Source organism: Notamacropus eugenii, chromosome 1, assembly GCF_028372415.1.
Source record: "Notamacropus eugenii isolate mMacEug1 chromosome 1, mMacEug1.pri_v2, whole genome shotgun sequence".
In the NCBI taxonomy this organism is placed as follows: domain Eukaryota; kingdom Metazoa; phylum Chordata; class Mammalia; order Diprotodontia; family Macropodidae; genus Notamacropus; species Notamacropus eugenii.
Window position 1 is genome coordinate 489,907,424 of NC_092872.1, and position 21,085 is coordinate 489,928,508.

The following is a 21,085-nucleotide window of genomic DNA, read 5'->3' on the forward strand; positions in this document are numbered from 1 at the left end:
GGCATTGAAAGAAGTTTCGTTCCTATACCAATGATATCACAGGTCCAGCCCCTCTTCTTGTTACCTGTGTTCTAGGCAAAAAAAGACAAAAGAAAAAAAAAAAGAAATAGTCCCTACCCTGAAAGAGCTTGCATTCTATTGGAAAGAAACAATTTTGTTGTTGTGTTGATTAATTGTGTCTGACTCTTCATGACCCTACTTGGGGTTTTCTTGACAAAGAGACTAAAGTCGTTTGCCATTTCCTTCTCCAGCTCATTTGACAGATGAGGAAACTGAGACAAACAGGGTGAAGTGACTTGCCCAGGGTCACACAGCTAATAAGGCTTACATTCTATTGGAAGGAAACAATATGTACACAGAAAATTTAATACAAAATAATTTCCCCAGGAAAAGGACTGTTCAAGGAAGGGGGAGGGGGATACTCTTCCTATAGGAGGGGGACACTTGAGATGAACTCTGAAGGAAGCTAGGGGGTTCTAGGAGTTGGGGAAAGGCTTCATTCTAGGCATGGGGGAGATGGAGTGTTTTGTACTCAGAACAGAAAGCAGACCAATTTGGCTGCAGTGCAAAGTACACAAAAAGGAGAGTCAAACGAAATGGGCCTACGGAGGTAGAGTGACGTCAGATTGTGAGGGGCTGTGAAAGTCAAAGAGCAGCCTGTATTTGCTTCCAGAGGTGAGTGGGAATGATTGGAACTTCTCAGGCAAGGTAGAGACATGACCAAACTTGAGCCTTAAATATCAGCTTGGCAGCTGTGTGAAGGATGGGAGAGAAGGGATACAGTCAGGTAGTCAGCAAACAATTATTAAGCACTTAGTATGTCAGAGGCACTGTGCTGGGATGCAGGAAACTACTTAGAAGGCTCCTGCAATAATTCAGGCAATAGAGATGGAGGGTGTGAATTAAGGTGAAGGGGTGTGTGTGTGTGCCTGAAGGACAAACAACAACAATCTAGTCTTAAACATTTGAATGGGTGTTGCCTCAGTCAAAGTAAGAACTCTGAGAGACCTTAGCTTAAAAGGCCATCTCCAGTCATCCTGATCTATATCTGACCACTGGACCCAGATGGCTCCAGAGGAGAAAGTGAGGCTGGTGACTTTGCACAGCCCTCTCTCACTTAAATCCAATTCACTTGTAAGTCATGGCATCACCTCCATGATGTCATGGCCCTCTTCAAGACCAAAGGACAAACACAATAACAGGCACAACCTATGTGTGTGTAGAAGGTAAATATACTGAGGAGGAAGGATCAACAAGACTTGGTAGCTGATCCAATTGGAGGTAGAAAGTGATGGTAACTCCAAGGCTGCAAATCTGGGTCACTCAGAAGGATGGTGACACCCTCAACAGAAATAAGGAAGTTAAGAAAGGAAAATAATGAAGAGGGAGGATGGACAGATTAGAAATCTGGAGAAAAGGTGTTAATATTTAGTGACAAGTGAAGTGGCAACGCACTTTGCAAGATGGGTGATGGTGGTACCCATATAAAATCACCAGGAGCAAGGTGATTAAGTGGAATGAGCTAAACATCAAATCCATTACAAAATACTATATTCTGATGATTCTGAAAAACAGAAAAAGACCACAAACCTTAGCTTCAGTTTGTTGGTCTAGGATAGCTTAAGTCAAAGCTAATGGGATTAACCAATATCCCTAAACAGGTTTCCTCCTTTGGGCTGAGCCACTCTGCCCCTCAGGCACTTGTCTACAAATGGAGATATTTCTCTGTATGGATTATAGAATATATACAAACCATGCTGGATACAGAAATAAAACCCAGGATTTAGCACATAGTGTAGGTGCTTAATTTAATTAGTGTTCGTTGAATAAATGAAAAAAATTAATTGGTTGGATTTTTTTTTCCTTTTCGATCTACTTAACACCAAATAATTATTAGACTAAATGAATTTTTTACTTTTCAGCTTTGTTGTTATTGTTGCAGACATGGCCCAAGAGGGAGAAAAAGCAGTGGCAGAAAATGAGTGTCTGTTACATTTCCTTGAAATGACTTCTTTAAAAATGAACAGAAAGGAAAAGAGCCACTAGGAGATGCCAGGATTAGTCAGTGGTGCCATCTTCTAATGCATCCAAATGCTCTTCATCTACTGCCTAGAAATTCTTTTCGTTGGATGGAAAATGGGACGACGATGTGAGGCCTTTGAGCATTTGTGGGCAATGGGCAAAATAAATTCCAAATGGTACTGTTAGTAGAGGAAACACCTTGGGTGTCAGGGTTGAAACAGGGACAGATGGGCTTCTTTTAAGCAGCTCTTTTCAACCCCCTTTAGCCCAACTCAGAGCAATAAAGGGTCCACATTTATCAGCCAGAGTTAAAAGGAAAGAAACATTATCGCTGCGATGGTACTAACAAAAAGGGCCATTTTGCTGCTCTGTAAACAGCTCACTGGGCTTTCAGGGCTGAGTGCCTTTTTTCAGAGTTCTCAGCAGTTCCCGGCTCCCTGGAAACCCTCTCTCTTTAATTCTGTTGATGATGGTGATATCTGCTAATTGCAGAATTCATATAAATGAGATAGGTCAATAAACCACTCCACTGATGTTTAATCTCCTCAACCCAGTGATTCTGAAGTGTCTCTCCAGTCATAAGCTCCTTTCCCTCACACCATACCACCATAAACACCCCCCCCCACACCCACAGACACTTATTTTTTTCTTGTTCAACCCAAGCATGCTTACCTTTTCCAGTGGGAACTTCAACAAATCCAGGTTTTCTATACTGTGTCTCTGGATCCTCTTAGGCCTGGCCCCTGGGAAGACAATGGGGACCACAGTCAGTTCCAGCCCTTCCATACTTGTGTGGTGGTGTCTCAGTCAGCAAAAATGCTCAGGATTTGGGCTATTTTGGGTAACTGAATTTTGTTGTTGACTTGGGGTTAAGTAGAAAACCTTTGCAGCCCTTGTTAACATGCTTCTCCACTTCAATGACCAGTCACTGCTGTCTTGTGTGCTTACTAATGGTTTTGACCATCCCTAAATAGGTTTTCCTCATTTGGGTAGAGCCCTTAGGATTTTACAAGGCTCAGGATCATAGCTTTGGACATTAGTGATCTTCCTAAACAGGATTGGGGTTGGAGGAGATAAACAAGATTGGGCTAAACCTAGTCAGTTACTTTTTAAATAAATCTCTGATTAATATCAGAACCTTGCTCTCTCATTTTCTTCTTTCTCTTAGAAGTCAAATATAGACAATGTTTTTGTATTTTTTGAGTTGCAGAGAACCACAGATCTGGACCTGGATGGACCTTCGAAGCCATATAGTCTAACCCTCTCATTTTAGAGATGAGGAAACTGAGACCCAGAAAAAGTAATTGGTTAATCAAGGTTTTACTCTGTGCAGTAACAACTATACTTTTAGGGTACATGTCTAAAAAATGGAATGCCAGTTTCCTTTGGTGAATTCAAATCACCTGCACCAGATGAACCACATCTTGGGGTTCTGAAAGAGTAGGCTGATGTGATTGCTGAGTTCACTGTGGGTAACAGTTGAAAAATCATGGAAAATGGGAGAGGTACCATAAAATTGGAGAACGCAAATATTGTCCCAATTTTCAAAAAGGGGGAAGAGATCGGGGTGGAGTGGTGGTACAGGAGAGCTATGCTGAAATATTTGAAGGCCTGCCAAGTCTAGAGGGACTAGACTTATTTTGTTTGGCTCCAGAGGACAGAGCCAGGAACAATGGGGGTCCAGGGGGAGTGGCAAAATTTGGGAGGCAAAATTTGGCTCAATGTCAGAAAAAAATATCCTAATGATTAGAGTTGACTCAAAATGGAATGGAGATATTTCAAAGAGTGGTGGGTTCTACTTCCTCCAACCCCCATAGAGGTCTTCAAACAGCAGCTGGACAATCACTTGTCAGGTACATTATAATGAGGTTTTTTTGGTGTATGAATTGGCCTGAATGCTGGCTGTGGTCCCTTCCAACCCTTGATTTCATAGTTGTATATTTCATTGCTTGTGCTTCATCTAAGGGAGTCAAGCTCAGTAAACAGCTGCTTCCATGCTAATGACCACAGTCAGACTTAAAGCTCTTGTCTGAAGCGGAGTGGGGTTAGAAGAGTGTTCATGAGAAGACCAAACTGAATTTGGGACGCAAACTTGCTAATTATTTTTTCTTTTGCTGTGGTCTTTCTGGTGTTACCCCCTTAGCAATGTACACATGTCCAAACAATTTTCACTCACCTGTGATAAAGCAGTGCAACAGTGACATAGGTGAAGTTTGAAAATGCCTTTCTGGAATGAATTCCATGAGAGTTTGTCCATGTGGACAGATTCACTTTTCTTAACCAGGTTGGCTCCATCTAATATTCTCAGGAGCATAAGTTCCCTAGGTCTTTATTAGCTTGTTTCATTCAGAGTGGGAAGAGCAGGTGGGAAAACTGACCTAAGAGTTAACACTTTTAGTAGATGATACACAAAGCAAAAATATGTTTGTGGAGTTGACTTAAATGCCTTATGGGACTTCACTACTGACTTTTGATCCCTTTTTTCTGTGTTACCTAGGGCAGTGGTCACTCGGGCCAGTGCAAAAATTAGAACGTTAAGACATAAAGTGGGTTAGTGACTTACCCATGGTCAAATCTTAAGACTTAACATGATGGTGGGATAGAGAGTTAGGATATAATCTCCGGCTTCTTGACTGCTCCTTTTAGTGTATTTCCATTAGGTTCCTCATGACCTTCCTAGAGAAGATCAAACATCTCTCTATGCTTCATAGAAAGTCATTGGGTAGGGTGGGGTGGGGAAGCACATTATTTCTTTACATTTTTGAAGTTGGAAGGAAGAGGAAGTGATTTGTCAAGGTGAAATGACATGTGAAACCTTGAAGTCAAAAGTATTTGGCTGGATTTTGGGCCCATCAAAAGGATCCTATTCTGGCCTCTCAGAGAGACTCCCACCCCAACTCCCAGGGTGAGGTTAATTGATTGCAGCCTGGGGGGAAAATAACCAGAATGACTCACTTTCTCAGCCATGAACACTCCCAGTCCCCCAAATATGTCCTCAGATCTGACCACTTCCTCAGCTCTGATCAGTCTGCCCCCTCTACCCCTCAAATACTCTATCCTATGGATGGAAAGAGAGTCACTCTCTCCAAAGAAGTGTTCCTCTGCTTAGAAGTAGGAGGTGGAATTAAAACCATCCCTCAGCTCTGTTTTCAAGCTAAAGCCAAGTCTATGCTTGAGATCTAGGGAAGGTTCAGAGAGGGTGGCTGGGTTGCAAAGGGGGGCGTCTCCACTCATTTCTAGGCCTACAAGATGACAGGTTCTCTGATATGTAGTCCCTGTGAAAGCTAAAAAGGAGAAAGGAACAGCCTGTACTTTAAAAACACCATCACTCACTCTTCACACTGAGGTAATAAATCTCTCTGGCAGCATGCCTGGGTTAGAAGTGTGGAGATAACGTCTGGCGTAACCTTGGAGCTGTGGGAGTGAAGCCGTGTCTGGTATCCCCTAGGTGCTGGTAGGTGTGTGGCACCTGAATGCCCTGGGCAACCATCCAGGAGACAGGGCAGAGCAGGGAGGGGAACAGGATTCCTCATGGCCTTTAGAGTTCATATTCAGTTTGGCGTTCAAGGCCTTCCACAGTGTGGTACCCAATGACATCTCTCTGAGATTGACTGCCTTGCTTTCCACTTCAGTCCATTCATCTTTCAGTGCTTAGTTCAAGGCCCATTCTCTTCCAAGACTTCCCTCATGACCTCAGGCTTCAGTAATCTCTTCTCATCTGCAGCATTCACAGCACTATTCACCTGGCACTGATTATACTGTCTTGGATTATTAATTTTTTTCCTGTATTTGCTATTTTATCTACTTAACCAGACTATGAGCACCATGAGAGCAGGAGGTCTTATAGTTTTTCTAAAGAGGGAAGAGAACCTCTAATTTTGCAAGTTTTAGACTTTAGCTGGCTTCTGACCAAGTGAGTGGGTTGAAGGACAGTCCTCCTCCCACTCCTAGGGAGGTAGCAAGAAGCTAAAAAAAAACAACCCAATACCTATTTCTTGGTTTTGCTTGACTTGAAAATGATTTGGCTAAGCTGGGGCCATTTAGTCTACAGGTGAGTAAAAAGCTAAGTTTTGGTAGTCAATTCTCAATTATTTGCATGTAGTTATATGCTCCATCAAGGGACCCATGGGGAATGTTTATTCCCAGGCTGGCTTTTCATAGACAAACATTTTCATTGATTCCCCATCCTACACATCTGGGGTGGGGGACGGACAATTCTGGCTTTTGGATGTTGCCTGAGTTTCTGTCAAAAGACTACAGTATTGGGGCAAGGACAGAGAGACGCAGTTCTTAGTATCCCTTTCCTACTGTATGCCTGTCCTAAGGGGAACTGAAAGCCCAGAAAGGGAAGTAATTTGTTCTGGGGGAACCACGATTCCAACCTATCTGTCCATACTCCCCAGGGGGCCAACCTTCCCCAGGCACATCATGATTTAGGTAGTTTATTTGCAGGGAGATCTAGATTGTCATCCTGTCTCTGAGCTAAGCTAATTGCGTGACCTTGGTCCAGGAACTTCCCCATCTGGTCTTTGGCTTCCCCAGGAGTTAAATAAGGGGTTGGACTGAAGCAGGGGTTCTTAACCTTATTTTTGTGTGTCTGATGGACCCTGTTGGCAATCTGATAGCCTGTGGAATGCATTAAATGAAATACACAGGTTAAAGAAAACCAATTATATTGAAATAGGGTTATCAAAATATTTTTTAAAAAGCAAGTTCACTGGCCCCAGATTAAGAACGTCTGGATTAGATAATCTCTAAATAATTGAGTGCAGGTGATTCTACAATTCCAGAATTCACATTAGAAAAAACAATAAAAAAACCTGATATACAGTCTCAATGGAATGCCACAGACAACAAACGTTATACGAAAGGTCCTCTGCAGGTAAAATGGTCAAGCAGAGCTTCTTAGAAGAAAGAGGCTGTTGGATTTGAGCTATGGTTAATGAACTCAAACTGGCTGATATGTTTTACTCTCCCAGGTAAAACAGCTCCCAAGCCTAGTTAAGATAATCATGTATCCTTAAAAAGGCCCTTGGGGAGTCTCATAGACGGTAACAATATCTGGGATTCAGTGCGGCTCAAATGAGATAATATTGGTAAAGTGCTTTGCACTTTATTTATGTAGTGCTTAACGTACTCAAAAATGCTAGTTTGGACATTTTTTTCATAATACTATTAAGATATTTTAAATGCTTGATGTGGTAAATGTCGATAAATATGACTGAGATCAACAAAAGCTCTTGGGGAGATCCTTCACAATTTTTAAGAATGTAAAGGAAGCCTGAGACCACAAAGTTTGAGAGCCACTGATCAAATCTAGCCATATTCTGCAGACTTCACTCAGAAGTGAAATGACTTGCCTAGTTACAACACTTGTTTACAGTAGAGCTAGAATCTCTACTCCCAGTACCATGCTCTTTCCATGACACCAAGTTGGTCAGCACTCTCAGAGCCATAGGTCTTACTGATAAGATAATTCAGCATTTAATTACATGCATGGGTGGTTAGGTGGCACAGTGGACAGAGTGCTGCGCCTGGAGTCAGGAAGATCTGAGTTCAAATCCAGCCTTAGACACTTACTAGCTGTGTGACCCTGGACAAGTAACTTAACTCTGTTTGCCTTAGTTTTCTCATCTATAAAATGAGCTGGAGAGGGAAATGACAAACTGCTCCAGTATCTTTGTCAAGAAAAGCCCAAATGGAGTCATGAAGAGTCAGACACAATGGGAAATAATTAAACAACTAGATGATGCCTGATCCAGTTAAGGGAGGACAATGTAAAGATGAATAAGGCTTGGTCCCTGCCCTCAGGAACTCGTCTTTGACTGAGAGATCAGGGCACACGGCAGAGGATGCCTATCACCTCTGTGGGAGGTAGCTCCCTTAAATGCTTGCTTGGCAGCCAAACACTGCCATTTCCCTGGCTCTCAATCACTTGGGTCACATCCCAAAGTCTCTCAAATACCAGATAATGAATTTGTCTGGGATGGAAATGAATTGGTTTTTTAAAAGAGCATCTTGCTGAGTTCTGAGCAGTATGGCCCTGACCCAACTAGTGGGCAGCCAACTTTTCTTTAAAATAACTACAGTGTCCTAGGTACCGGATTTGCTGAGCTGAGGTACACTGGGGTGGGGGGTGGGGGTAGGGATGGAGATGGGGAGGAAGAGAAGGGTCTTGGGGTGTGGTGCAAATTGGCTGAATAGTCATAAAGTGCCTTCGAGGAGACTGGGGGCTAGTAAAAGGACAGGGAGCCCCAAGCACTACATACTCCAGTCATATATAAATGTCCTAAGAGCTCAGTTAAGTGATCTGGGTTCATTTTATAAAACCCACTTTCCATGTACCTCCCTTTCTTCCTTGCAAAGGTGGGGGACTTTGGGTGTAAAATACTGCAAATATTGTCAATTTACTTTGTTGGTTGGGTTTTAAAAACTGTTTTTTCTCCCTTTCTTCTAAATCTTTGTTAAAAGAGGTAGCTTGTTGGGAGAGGGAGCTATTCAGAAATTGACGTGATGTTTCAAAAGCAGAGTAAAAGAATAAAAGAACTCTCCTCCCATTTTCCAAATGCTCACATTTGGGGAATGTAGGTATTTGTTATCTCTCCCTCCCTGCACCCCCCTTCCCGGGTTTTTTTTTCTTTCCAACTTGGCTTTGGTTTGGAGACAGAGAAAGGCAGCCTTCATTTGCGTGGGACACTAGGAACAACCTAGTCCTGCCAGACTTAAAATGGGAGGGAAAGGGGTCAATTAAATGCTCTAGGCTTTCTAATCATTAAGGAGTGGTTAATTACACATCTCCCTGCTTTTCTTGGGTCTGCAATAGCATTAGGTTAAAGCAATTAATCTTTGTTCTTCCTGAAAGCCTCACAGTGCCTTCCTACCGGTAATTTTATATGGGTAATCACCAGAAATTACCTAGACAATTCAGATTACATACCTTGATTGTGTTATTATCTTGGGATGTGTCCTTATCTTGGCCATCGGGTTTTCTCTTTCCCTCTGCATTTACTAGTGTTCATTTCCCATTATGGAAGGTACTCTTTGGGACCAGGTAGCCCCTCAGTTATCTGTGGATGGATTATCCACTTGAACCTACTACTGAGAACATTCAGTCCCATCTATTGGGATGGCTTCTCCTAGCCCTTGATACATTTCTGGGTCATCTCCCTTGATCATTTGCAGGGATATAAACTCCTCTGAACCTTAGTCTAATCCAGAGTGAAAAAGGTAAGTCTGATACAAAAAATGAAAAAGAAATCATACGATACTTTTCAAAGCCAAATAGAAATTTGCTTGAGGGTTGTAATGGTGATGGAGGTAAGTTTATCTGAATGAGTGTGCCTCCCCACCCAGTTAATACCAACAACTGGGAGAATGTCTTCTACTTCTATCTTCTGCTATCACCTATCTTTCCTATCTTCCTACTGTGGGGGGAGTCCCAGAGGATGGTGGACAGTGGGTTTCCCAATAGTGCCCTTTACTTACCACACCCGGTGAAAATCTTTCTCCATCTCCCTCCCTGTCTTGGTGGAGGGCCTTTCTCCCAATCATCACGCAAGGACCTGGGAATCAGACTCAATTTCCCCACCTCTTCTTCAAGACTGCTGGCTCTTGACAGGGCCTCCCAAACCACTTGATCCTCCACCATGAAGATGGGCCCTCTCTGGCTCCCGTGGGGGCTGGGGTAGATGTGGAGATTGAAGGACTGAAATTGACTGACTAAAAACTCTGTCTATGTGTCTCTAGACTGGTCCTGTTCCCCGCCCTCCGTGTTTATTGGCATGGTGGCCAGGCAGTGGCCGACAGTCGGAAAACCTCTAGGGCAAGTCTAAATGTGTTCTCTGTCTTGGGGAGTTTGCTGAGGTGTTTTGAATCTAGAAAGTACAAATTTTTCTGCAAGGGACTGGCTGAGCTTCTCTCTGACTGCCTGCATTCAGGGTGTATTTACAAGGCCCTTTCTGCTTCCTGTCCCTCCCCTTAATAAATAGCCTAAGGTGTTTGGGAGTTTGAAGCCTTTTACCTGAGACAGCAAACTGGTCACCAGCATGATTACTAGCCAACAAGGCCTTCTTAATGGCTCCCAGTTTATGACTTTGAATTTTTCTGAGCTGTTTGATGTTTCAGCTAGGGTAAAGTGTGTGTGTAAGTGCGTGTGTGCGTGCATGCGTGCGTGTGTGTGTGTGTGTGAGTGTGAGAATGAGAGTGAGAGTGAGAGAGAGAGAGAGAGAGAGAGAGAGAGAGAGAGAGAGAGAGAGAGAGAGAGAGAGAGAGAGAGAAAGAAAGAAAGAAAGGGGAGGAGGCAAGGATGTCCAGATTAGGTCCAGACTAGAAGAGAAAGAAAGGCGAATGAACACCAGATATCAGAACTTGGGGCCCCACTTGGAGCTTTGGGTAATTTTTAAGGTTTATGTCACCCAGTAGTATTAATACTTGAGAACTTGGTCTGTAGAGGTGGGATAGGGTGGAATTCAAACTAGCTTCAGACAGAGTTGAGTAAGTTTCTGGGTGACTGAGCCTTAGTAGGCTACTTGAGGAAGCTGGAGTGGATTGGTGTCCTGACCCTATAAGGTCATTCCCTCTCTCAAACTGCTGCTCCTTACTTCCCATTAAAGGTAGGATCTTGGACTTCCCTCAAAGGCTCATCTTGGACAGGCTTATGGATTGAACTTACCCAGAGTTGGCAGAATCTTTCCTCCCTGAAGAATCTAGAGTGTCAAACATTGCTTCTCCCTCCCCCAGCTCCCCACTCAGGATGGGACACCAGATTAGGCAGAAAGTCTAATGTGTAGAGTTTGGAGCATAGCAGGTTATTCTTGAGAGATGGAATGATCGGTCGGGTCTGGGAGCAGCTCGCTCAGAGGAAACTGGTCTTACTTTCTGCCAGTCCTGCTCATGTGAATTTGCCCTCCAGTTGTAGGCCATGTCCTAGCCTCAGCCACTAAGCTCCCACCTCTACCAGCTAATTCACAGGCGCTGCTGCTATCAAGTGGGACTAGACAAAAATGTGGCTGGCTCAGGACAGCTCACTTCCACTGCAGCAAGAGCTGCTTAAATAAAGACATAAGTGGTTGATGGGTCAGGGCTGGTAAATATGTATGAAGATGGTTTCATTTCATTATGTTTGTTTTCTAAGGAGAAGCTTATTGCACAGTCTCCAGAGCCCTGGGCCCTCTTTCAGGGTTTCTCTCAAAGTTGCCAGTAACAAGTGTCATTTTTCTTTCACAAAGAGGCCCCTTGCTGGGTGCTGAAACAGCACCTTTTATATAATCAGAGAAACTTTTATGAGGCTTTAGGAAAGGGGTGTTGGCAAACTGTGTTCCCTCCTAGCCTCTTTTTCCTTTCTCCCAATTCATTCCTTCTTGCATGTCCAGGGCTTTCTGCAGGTTCTTGGATGTCTGGGTCTCAGATTTCTCCTAAGCCCCTCTACCTGAAGAAGGCTTGGACCTGGCTAGAGAGCTCTTTCTGAAGAGGCACCTGGTTTCTTTTGAAATCTCGTGTATTTTATTTTAAGCACTTATAAATATTACTCGGGGGGGGGGGGGTTCCTCTTTTTTGTGCATCCCCTGTGGCAGTCTGGAAAAGCCTTTGGGCCCCTTCTCAGAATTAATATTTATAAGTGTATAAAATAAAATACATGAGTTTTCAAAAGAAACCAATTGTTACTGAAATACAATTATCCCAATATAAGAATAAACCAGTTAAGGTTAAGCACTACATTAGAGAGCATTCTCTACCCTGAGCCAGAAGTGAAAGTCACCTGAGATTTCATCTGCTCCATCAATGCTCTCTGGTAATTGAAGATGGAGAGTCAGGGCTGGAGGAGACCAGTGGAAAGGAAGCAGCAGGGCAAGTGGCCAAGACAACTCTATCTCACCAGCCTTTTTCAAGGGGGATGAATTAGAGAAGGAAGGAGTAAGGGCCTGAAAGTCCTAGCTCTTCCTGTCCTATGGCCCAGCTGGCCTGGAGGGGGTTGGGAGGGGGAGGAACCTTAAGCCCCATTTCTGGTAGACCATCCAGCCCTGTTAAGAAGTCTCAGAGCATAGAGTAAGCTCCTTAGGACGGAAGGCAGGGTCATTTCAATGAGAGGGACTTCTGCTCCCCAATCAGTCCTTCCTTCTTTGCATTGTCTATCGACAAATCTGACCCACTCTCTTTTCCTTCTCACCCTAATAAAGAATTTCAATGGGCAAGGGAGTAGGGGTTGACCAATATGGTATGGGTAGTACAATTATGCCATCCTCAATTATACCCCAGATGGGCTATTCTTTGGATGAAAATGGAGAAAAGTGTCCCCTTCTCAAATGGCAAAGGAACAATCTATCTCTTGGGTGACCCTATAATTCTAGAGCATATTAACCTTTCTAGAAGTTTGCCAGTATAGACAGAGTAAGGCAGGTTTTGAGAGGCCTGAAACTTTCTCTCTATTCCTACCCCTCACCTCCAAAACACACACACACTGGGATGGTCTGTGGTTCTGCCCTCTCTCAGGGCAGGAATTCTTATATTGGTTGATGGTGAAAGGATTCTCTGTCTAGTCAAAGGAGCCATGCGAGGCTGCTGAAAGGAAAATCAGACTGCTGTTCACCTCATCCCACTCAACCACCCCCATGCTGGCTCTGAATCACTGCCAGCAGAAGAGGGGACCAGGCAGAGGGAGGGAACAGGGCTGCACTTCCCCTAGGGAAGGCAGGAAGGCATTCATCCTAGGGGATACCCCATAAAGTGGGCGCTATCCATGTAGCAGATGTCGTAGGCTGGGGCTCTAGATACAGCTTTGTATCTCCACATCCTGGGGATGTATCTAGCCAGCTCTCAGAAGACATTTGATCTCTCCATCCAAGTTAGATAAAATGGCCAGAACAGGCCCAACTACTTTCAATCTCTCATCCCTCCTGACCTATTCTACTCAGTGTTTCTCACCAAGGCATCTGTTCTCTCCTTAGCATGCCCCTTCCCAGCTCTGCTCCTTCTTCCTCTTCTCTCTCCCTCCTGTACCCAAGGCTTGTACCCAAGGTACCCAGCACCTTGCACTGGCTTTTGCTTTTCTTTTTCAGGAATTCTTTTTAGCTTGAACCCTTTTCAGTTGTTTTTGATTCCCTACCTCCTCTCTGGCTCCACCCACATTTCCAGGTGGTAATACTCTACAGATCAGGATCCTCCAGTCCTGAAATTCCCCAACTTGCACCCCGCCCCCCCCCAGTTTTGCACTAGTGTCTCAGATTTAGTCCCTCTGTTCTGAGGGCAGCAAGATGTGGTGAGTGGAACCAGAGCCTAGGAACCAGAAAGAACCTGGATTCAAGTACTGTCTTTGACACATACTAGCTTTGTGACTGAGCAAATCACTTAGCTTCTCTGTTTTAGGAAGCAAAGACTAAAAGTGGCAGAGAAGGTATTGACCTGCATTGGTGAATTGCCTTATCTGGCAGTTCCTTAAACTAATGAAGTCAGCAGTCCAGTCCTTATCCTTATCTAATGTCCCAAGGGCATAAGAGAGGAGGTTGGTTTAATCTCCTCCTATTCCCCCCTAACCCCCAGACTTCTGTCTGTCCCAACCTTGGTCTTCTGGTAGATCTTAGTCTCAGATATCATTTTGGCCTTAAGCTATAAATGTAGGAGGAGAGACTGAATATAAGCATTGAATTGTGAACCAGAATCCAGTCGAGTAAGGGATCCTCTGCCATCATCGTATCATGGCCTACCTCATATACTTCTAGCTTCCTGTCTGTGGGTTTTCCAGGAACTCATGATCCTTGGTTTCTTCTGACTTCTAATTCTTGGGAGGGACAGGATGTTCAAGATTTCGGGCTAGAGACGGAGAGACCACAGTTCTGTGGGCGCCAATGTCTTTTTTCCCCTTACTGCTCCATGATCCTATTATCTTTCCTCAGTACCTGGCTACCCACTAAAAGTTAAGGGGAGACAACGAACCTAGTATCCACATTACCTTGGTAGGCTGAACACCACTACCTTGATCTTCCATGGAAGTGCTGAGGATTTCTGACTATGTAGGTGCTCTTTCCTGACATCCTAGAGGAGCAGTGTGCAAGGGAGAGCTTAGGCCTTAGACCTAGCCCCAGCACTCATTCTCTGGGCCAGAGCTTCTAGAATCGCCTCCCTGTGGTCTGGGTGACAAGACCTTCGATTTGCTCTCTTTCTAACCACCATTAACTCTGTGGGAGGGACTGATGCTTCCCAGGGAGACACCAGCCTCTTTCCAAATATGTGACAAAATTTCTATCCACTCTGGATCTCAACTGCTGAAAATAAAGCGGGTCCTCCCAGGCAAAGACAGAAACTCCAAGAAGGAATTCTGGAGGCTATTTCCATAGAAAGGACACCCTCTCCCTCCCTCCCCAATCCACCGTAGCTCCCCAGCAGCCACCTTCAGGGGGTAATGGTATTGAGGATAGTTGCTTTATCCCATACCATATACCAGCAGTTTTTGTTTTTTTAATCCTGCCACCCTCCTCTTTTCCTTTTGGTATGAGAAGAAAACCCTGCAGTGACATAAGAGTATCTGTGGGGGCCCCTGGGTGACAGACCTTTTGTTTTCCAGAAAGATAGGCTCCATTCCCTTACCTCCTTGCTGCTGGCAAGCTTCTCCATACCTCTGCCAAGACTTCTACAGAAGCGTGGCATCTCTGGGCAAGGGTGCTGACCAGGGGGACATTGGTCACCCCCTTTCTGGTGCCAGTCCTAGCAGTTGAACTAAGATACCCATAAGACTAAGAAGCACTCCTTTCCCTATCATGGAAGGCATAGGAAAGTAATGTCCCAGGGACCAGGTCAACTCAGATCAAATGAGATACATGTAAACTTGGTCAGTTATTGCTATTGCTGTTTTTATTAGCCCGAGATAGTACCACCACTGTTACCCATTCTAACTGCTACCTATCCCCATCTGAATAGCATCTGCCCATTGAATGCTAGGCTATCTTTGGGGTTTTCCTCCAACCAGTGAAGGGTGTGAAGGAATCTTTGCTTCTTCATTCTCCCACCTTCTCTGTCTGAACCGCTCATTTATGGTATCTTGGTTTCTCCTTCCTGGGCCCTTCTCAGGGTCGGGATCTCTGATGGCCTCCAGGTGGAGAGTGGAGACTAGCACACATGAGTCTATTTAGGAGAAATTCCCTTAGCCTGGTCCTAGTGGTAGTACTGAGTTACAGTGGAACTCATCCAAGTTGTGCCACAGACAGGTGACATGGTGGATAGTGTGTTAGGCTTGGAGTGAAGAAGACCTGAGTTCAAATCTGAACTCAGATGCTACAAGCTGTGCCATCCTCAGTAAGTCACTTAACCTCTGTCTGCCTCAGTTTCCTCAACCATAAAATGGGGATCATTACTAGCACCAACCTCCAGGGATTATTGTGAGATCAAATGGGATAATATTAGGGAAGTACTTAGCACTGGGCCTGCCCTGGAATGGGCACTTAATTAATGCTTGTTCCCTTCTCTTGTGCCCCCCTCCTCATAATGAATAGCACCAAGGCCCAGCAGAATCTCATAAATTGGCCAAGCTGTGACATCCCAACCAGTATATGGCAGTGCTGACTTATTGTTTGGATTGTACTGGGTTTAGAGGTCCATTGTGCGTCCAACTCCTTCGGCCTTGGGTGAACCCCTGTCTTCAGGGAGAAAGCTCCGGAAGGCACCTTACCGCTCTACCAAGCTATAGGGAAAGAAATCTGAACAAATGCTGTAAGCAATTCTCCTGAAAATGTCAGAGAAGGCTGAGCTCTCTGACTTGGCCCAGTCTTTCCTCTCCTCTAGGAAGCATGTACAGATTCTACCACTCCATTCTCACTCCTCCTCTCTGTATTTCTCCACATACCTCCCCCTTCTATTCCCTCTACTTTTTTTTTTCCAGGAGAACATTCTGTACTTGTGCTGGGAACAGAATTGACCTGCGGAAATGGATCAGTGGCAGTTCCAATGAATGAGGTCGTTATAGGCAGCTGGGGCTTGGATGCCAAATGCTGCCTAATTAACAGGGCATACACACTCCCAGGCATCCTCTCCCTCTGTCTCCACTGCATACTCTTATTTCCAAGTGGGAAGGCACATCCATCCCTATAACTTGGCCGTGTGTTCTTTGCTTGTCTTCATGAGAATGGGAGAGGAAATCTGAACTCTGTTTCCAGTGACCTCAGCAGGGACTTCGGCAAGGTCACCCACCCCCACTATGGGCTCCTTGGACCTTTTAAGACATGACATCTTTGGAAATGGCTGAGGAAACAGGATGCTTTGTAATCTAAAACTTCCTGGAACAACATGCCCAGTCTCCTGCTAAGCCTGGTTTCTTGAGGAGTGGGAAGTCACGGGATTTTGTAAAGGAAGAGACATGTTGCAGAGTTCCAAACCTGGTATCTTCTGTTTATTCCTGCCTATGTATATGTTGCCACATCTGGGTGAACTCTAAGCTCCTTGAGGGCAGGTATGGTTTCACTTTTGTCTTTATTTTTCCAGTACCTAGCTTAGTGCCAGGCATTATATGCTTACTGATTAGTGGTGAGGGTTATAAAACAGCGGAGTTGTGGGAGGCCCTTGGGTTGGGGGGAGGTCACAGATGAAAATGTTTGCAAAATTCAATGGACAATAACAGGGGGTACAAGCAGGTGCTGTGCCCTGTGGGGTGGGGGGAGGGAGAGAGGGCAAAAGGGAGCTAACGCCAAAGCAGGCCTGAAATGAGTCCTTCCTAGGCCAAGAATTCAAAGAATCTCTAAGGTCACGTGTAAAAAGCACTTTGAAAACAGAGGAGCTCTCTATAAACGTGAGGAATTATGATTATGAACTAGTTAAAACTCCCACCCAGCACAGGAAACCCCTCTAGAGCATCCCTGACAGATGGCCCTTCATCTCTGCTTGAACACGCTTACTCATCACCAAGGCAGCCTACTCTATTTTCAGACAGCTCTAATTGTTAGAAAGTTCTTTCTTACATTATGTGGAAATGTGCTGCCTTTTCCCATTGGTCCTAGCTCTGATCTTCAGAAACTCACAGAACAAGTTTGTTCTCGTTTCAACGTGACAACCCCTCAGATGGTTGTCTGAAGCTGTATCTCGCCCCTCTTCAGTCTTTTATTCTCCAGGTTAACCACCCCCACCTTACTTTGGCAACTCTTATACAATAGAGTTTTGAGTCCCCTCCCCACAGTATCATAGATCTAGAGCTGCGAGGAACCTCAGATGTCATCTAGTCCAACACCCTCACTTTACAAATGAGGAAACTGAGGCCCACAGGGGTAAAGTGACTTGCCCAAGGTCACACAGCTACCAGGTCTTCCTGAATCTAGTGCTCTATCCACTATAACCACACTCATTGTTCTCTGTGTTTCTCCAGTTACCAGGTGCTTCATAAGATCTAGGACTGGAAAAGACCTCAGAGGTTACTTAATATAACTCCATTTTACAGATGAGGAAACTAAGACCCAGAGAGATCTTGCCTGAGGTCACTCAGGTAGCAAGTGTTAGAACCCAGATCCCTTCTAACTATACCCCTGGCAATGACCTTTCTAATATGTGGCAGCTAGAGCTGCACAGAACACTGCAGGTATGGACTTGGCCACAAGCATTCCAGATGGGTTGGCATGATACCTGGGGTCATATATCCTTCTTTGGACCACTGCTTTTCTGGTCCCTGTCCTCTGCAGCCTGAGCTGCATATTTCTCTGGTCATACAGCTCACTCTTTGGGAGAGGTGCTATCTAGGAGCTATCACGAGCCAGGTCCACAGAGGGCTCCCAGGGAGTGGGGGTGGGGTTGGTGTTTTTCTTCCCTTCCCCAGAAACCCCAAATCTTGGAACCAAAGTTCTGTATATAATCTAGCTCTCTTGTCCTTTACTGCAAGTCACTGTGGTACCTGGCTCTTCCTGGTAAAATGAAATACAAATTGTCATCTGCCTCATTTCCTCCACTGAGACAAGACATAAACCATCCTGGTGTCTGATTTCTCTGAATCCAGGTCCTGTTTCCCCCTCTATGTTATGCTGCAATAAGGTAACATCCTATTTTATACTGGGTTTGGCCAGGTTGACTTCATGAAAAAGGTACAAACTGATGACTATGCCCACTTGTCCCCCACACATAAAAAGCATCCATAGCATTCCTCTGTCTCACATTATCTGGACAACATGGGGACCAGCAGGGTCCCAGAGAGAACTTACCTTGAGCTTCATAGCCAGGGTACTGGGGCCTGTCCACTGCCTTGGTCTTGGCATCCTCACCAAGGGCCAGCTGAAGCTGGGCAATGTTCATGCGGGCAGTGAGCTCTCCATTCCTATCTCCAATCTGTGAAGGAAACACCCGGTGGAGGGAAAGGTGTGCATGTTAGGATGGCAGAAACAGGTACCCAGTATGCCTTTATAGCAGGAGTTCTTCACCTGGAGTCTGTGAACTTGTTTTTGGTTTTTCTTTTAAAAACTATGTTTCAACATAGTTTCCTTTGTAATCCTATGCATTTTATTTTATGTATTTAATAATAATTGCTAGCATTTATACAGTGCTTTAAGGTTTGCAAGGTGTCTCAATGACCTGGGGAGATAGGTGCTATTATTATCTCTACTTTACAGATGAGAAAACTGAGGTAGACAGAGATTAAATGCCTTGCCCAGTCACACTGCTAGTAAATATCTGGGGCCAGAGTTGAATTCAGGTCTTCCTGACTCCAGGTCCAGTATTCTATTCGTTGCATTATAAAGCTTTCCATTTAAAAAAACATATTGAGAAGAGATCCATTGGCTTCATTAGACTGCAAAAGGGGTCCAAAACACACAAAAAAGTTAAGAACTTTTGATTTACAACAAGGACTACACTGCAATTTTAGAAGGAGGTCCTTGAGTGTCTGCGTTAGCATCCTTTTTTTCCTATCTCTCTGATTCCTCAAATGAATTTCAAACTGGCCATGTCTCCATAGTGAACTTTGGATTAAGAGACAAAAAGATATGGGTTCTAATTCTTGCTTTGATGCTTACTGTTTATACTTGAATAGTCACTTTCCTTCTCTGGCTTAAGTTTCCTCATGTACAAAATGAGGGAGGTAGTATAAGAGATAATGTCCAAAGTTCCTTCTAGTTCTTAACATCCTTTGATCTTCCTCACACCCAGCAGATTGGCTACTATGACAGAAGATGAAAATGACAAATATTGGAGATGATGTGGAAAAATTGGGGCACTGATGCAGTTGGTGGAGGTGTGCACTGATCCAACCATTCTAGAGAACAATTTGGAGTTATGCTCAAAGAGCTATAAAACTCTGCAGACCCTTTGACCCAGCAGTACCACTACTAGGTCTGTATCTTAAAGAGATTAAAAAAAAAATACAAAATATTTATAGTAGCTCTTTTCATAGTGGTAAAGAATTGGAAATTGAGAGGATGCCTATCAATTAGGGAATGGTGAATCAAGCTGTGGTATATGATTGTGATGGAATACTATTATTATTGTTTTTTTTAAATTTAATTTTATTATTATTATTTTTTAATGTTTAACAATCACTGCCATAAAATTAAGATTTTATCCCCCCCACACCTACCCCCCCACTACCCCATTCCCTCCCCATGACCGCATACAATTCTGTATAGGTTCTACATATACTTTCCTATTGAGTACATTTTCACTATAGTCATGCTATGTAGTTGAACTAAAATAAATGGAAGAAATCGTATAACAAATCAAAACATGATACACAAAAACACACACACACAAACATGATCTGCTACATTCTGCGAATGACTTCCATATTTCTTTCTCTGAGTGTGGAAGGCATTTTGCCTTAGAAAACCACCATTGGGATTTTTTTTTAAAAATAAGTTCTTGCATTATTACAAAATAATGGAATATTATTATCCTATAAGAAATCATGAGCCAGATTCTTTCAGAAAAACCTGGGAAGACTCACATGAACTGAAGCAAAGTGAAATGAGTAGAACCAGGAGAACACTGTACACAGTTACAGCAAAACTGTGAAAGTCTTAGCTACTCTGATCAGGAAAATGCTCCAAGACAATTCGAAAGGACCAATGATGAAAAATGCTGTTCACTGCCAGAGAAAGAACTGATGGAGTCTGCATGCAGATTGAAGCATACTTTTTAAAGTTTCTTTATGTTTCCTATTTTTTTTTGGTCTGTGTTTTCTTTTGCAACATGACTATTATGGAAATGTTTCGCATGCCTTCACATGTATAATCTATATCAATTTGCTTATCTTCTCAAGAAGGGAAGAGGAGAAGGGAAGGAGGGATGGAATTTAGAACTCAAAATTTTAAAAAACAAATGTTAAAGGGGCAAATAAGTGGCAGAGTGGATTGAGCCCTAGAGTGAAGAGGACCTGAGTTCAAATTTGAGCCCAGACACTTACTAGCTGTGTGACTCTTGGCACGTCACTTAACCCCAACTTTCTCCAAAAAAAAGTTTAAAGATTTTTTTTACGTGTAGTAGAGAAATATTTAAGGAAATAAATACAAATAGATTGGGGAAAAACATCCTATGATCCTATGACCAAGGAAGTTTAGTTACGTATGAAATTTCTCAGGGTAAGAATAAAGGACAGCATTTCCTCTTTGTCTTAAGCCAAAGAAATGAAGCTCTAATATTTGCAACTTCAGACTTCATCGAGCTATTTTGTGGGAGCTAGCTTTCTTGGTATTCCTAAAATTTCCATGACTTGTTACTGCTAGATCTGTTTCCTTGGGTCTGAGAGTTCCTAAAAGGACTTCTTTCCCTGTCCCTTCTGTACTTTCCAGCCCAAGCTTGGGGGCAGTTATCTCTGAGGCCTGCTCCCTAGTTTGGTGCAGGGTACCTGGCACCTGCTAATCGTTATGCTGAACAGAGCAGTCACAATGTAGTGGGTTGGGGGATCAGGGGTAGGCACTGGGAAATTTTTAGAATAGATGGGGTTTAGAAAGGTGACATGATGTGGAATGGCAAGGCTGTTTCTAGGAGGTGGGGGTGGCACAGGAAAAAAGGGCAGAGTCACAAGGGAGGGAAGGAGACAAAGGGAGATGGGAGGATTGAGTGAATATTTGAGGGGGTAGGCTACAGGAACAAGGGAAGAGACTGTTAAACA

The 21,085-nt window shown here is 43.9% G+C and overlaps 1 protein-coding gene across 4 annotated transcripts in view; it reads right to left on the bottom strand.

Annotated features, from left to right (window-relative positions):
- Positions 1–21,085, bottom strand: part of GPSM1 (G protein signaling modulator 1) — a 137,873-nt gene that overhangs the window by 37,267 nt on the left and 79,521 nt on the right. For all 4 annotated transcript variants that reach the window (XM_072632949.1, XM_072632953.1, XM_072632954.1 and 1 more), the window contains exons 9-10: positions 18,186–18,309; positions 2,695–2,765 (exon numbers count right to left, since the gene is read on the bottom strand). In XM_072632949.1, coding sequence (XP_072489050.1) covers positions 2,695–2,765; positions 18,186–18,309 — 195 coding nt within the window. The remainder of the gene's footprint in view (positions 1–2,694; positions 2,766–18,185; positions 18,310–21,085) is intronic.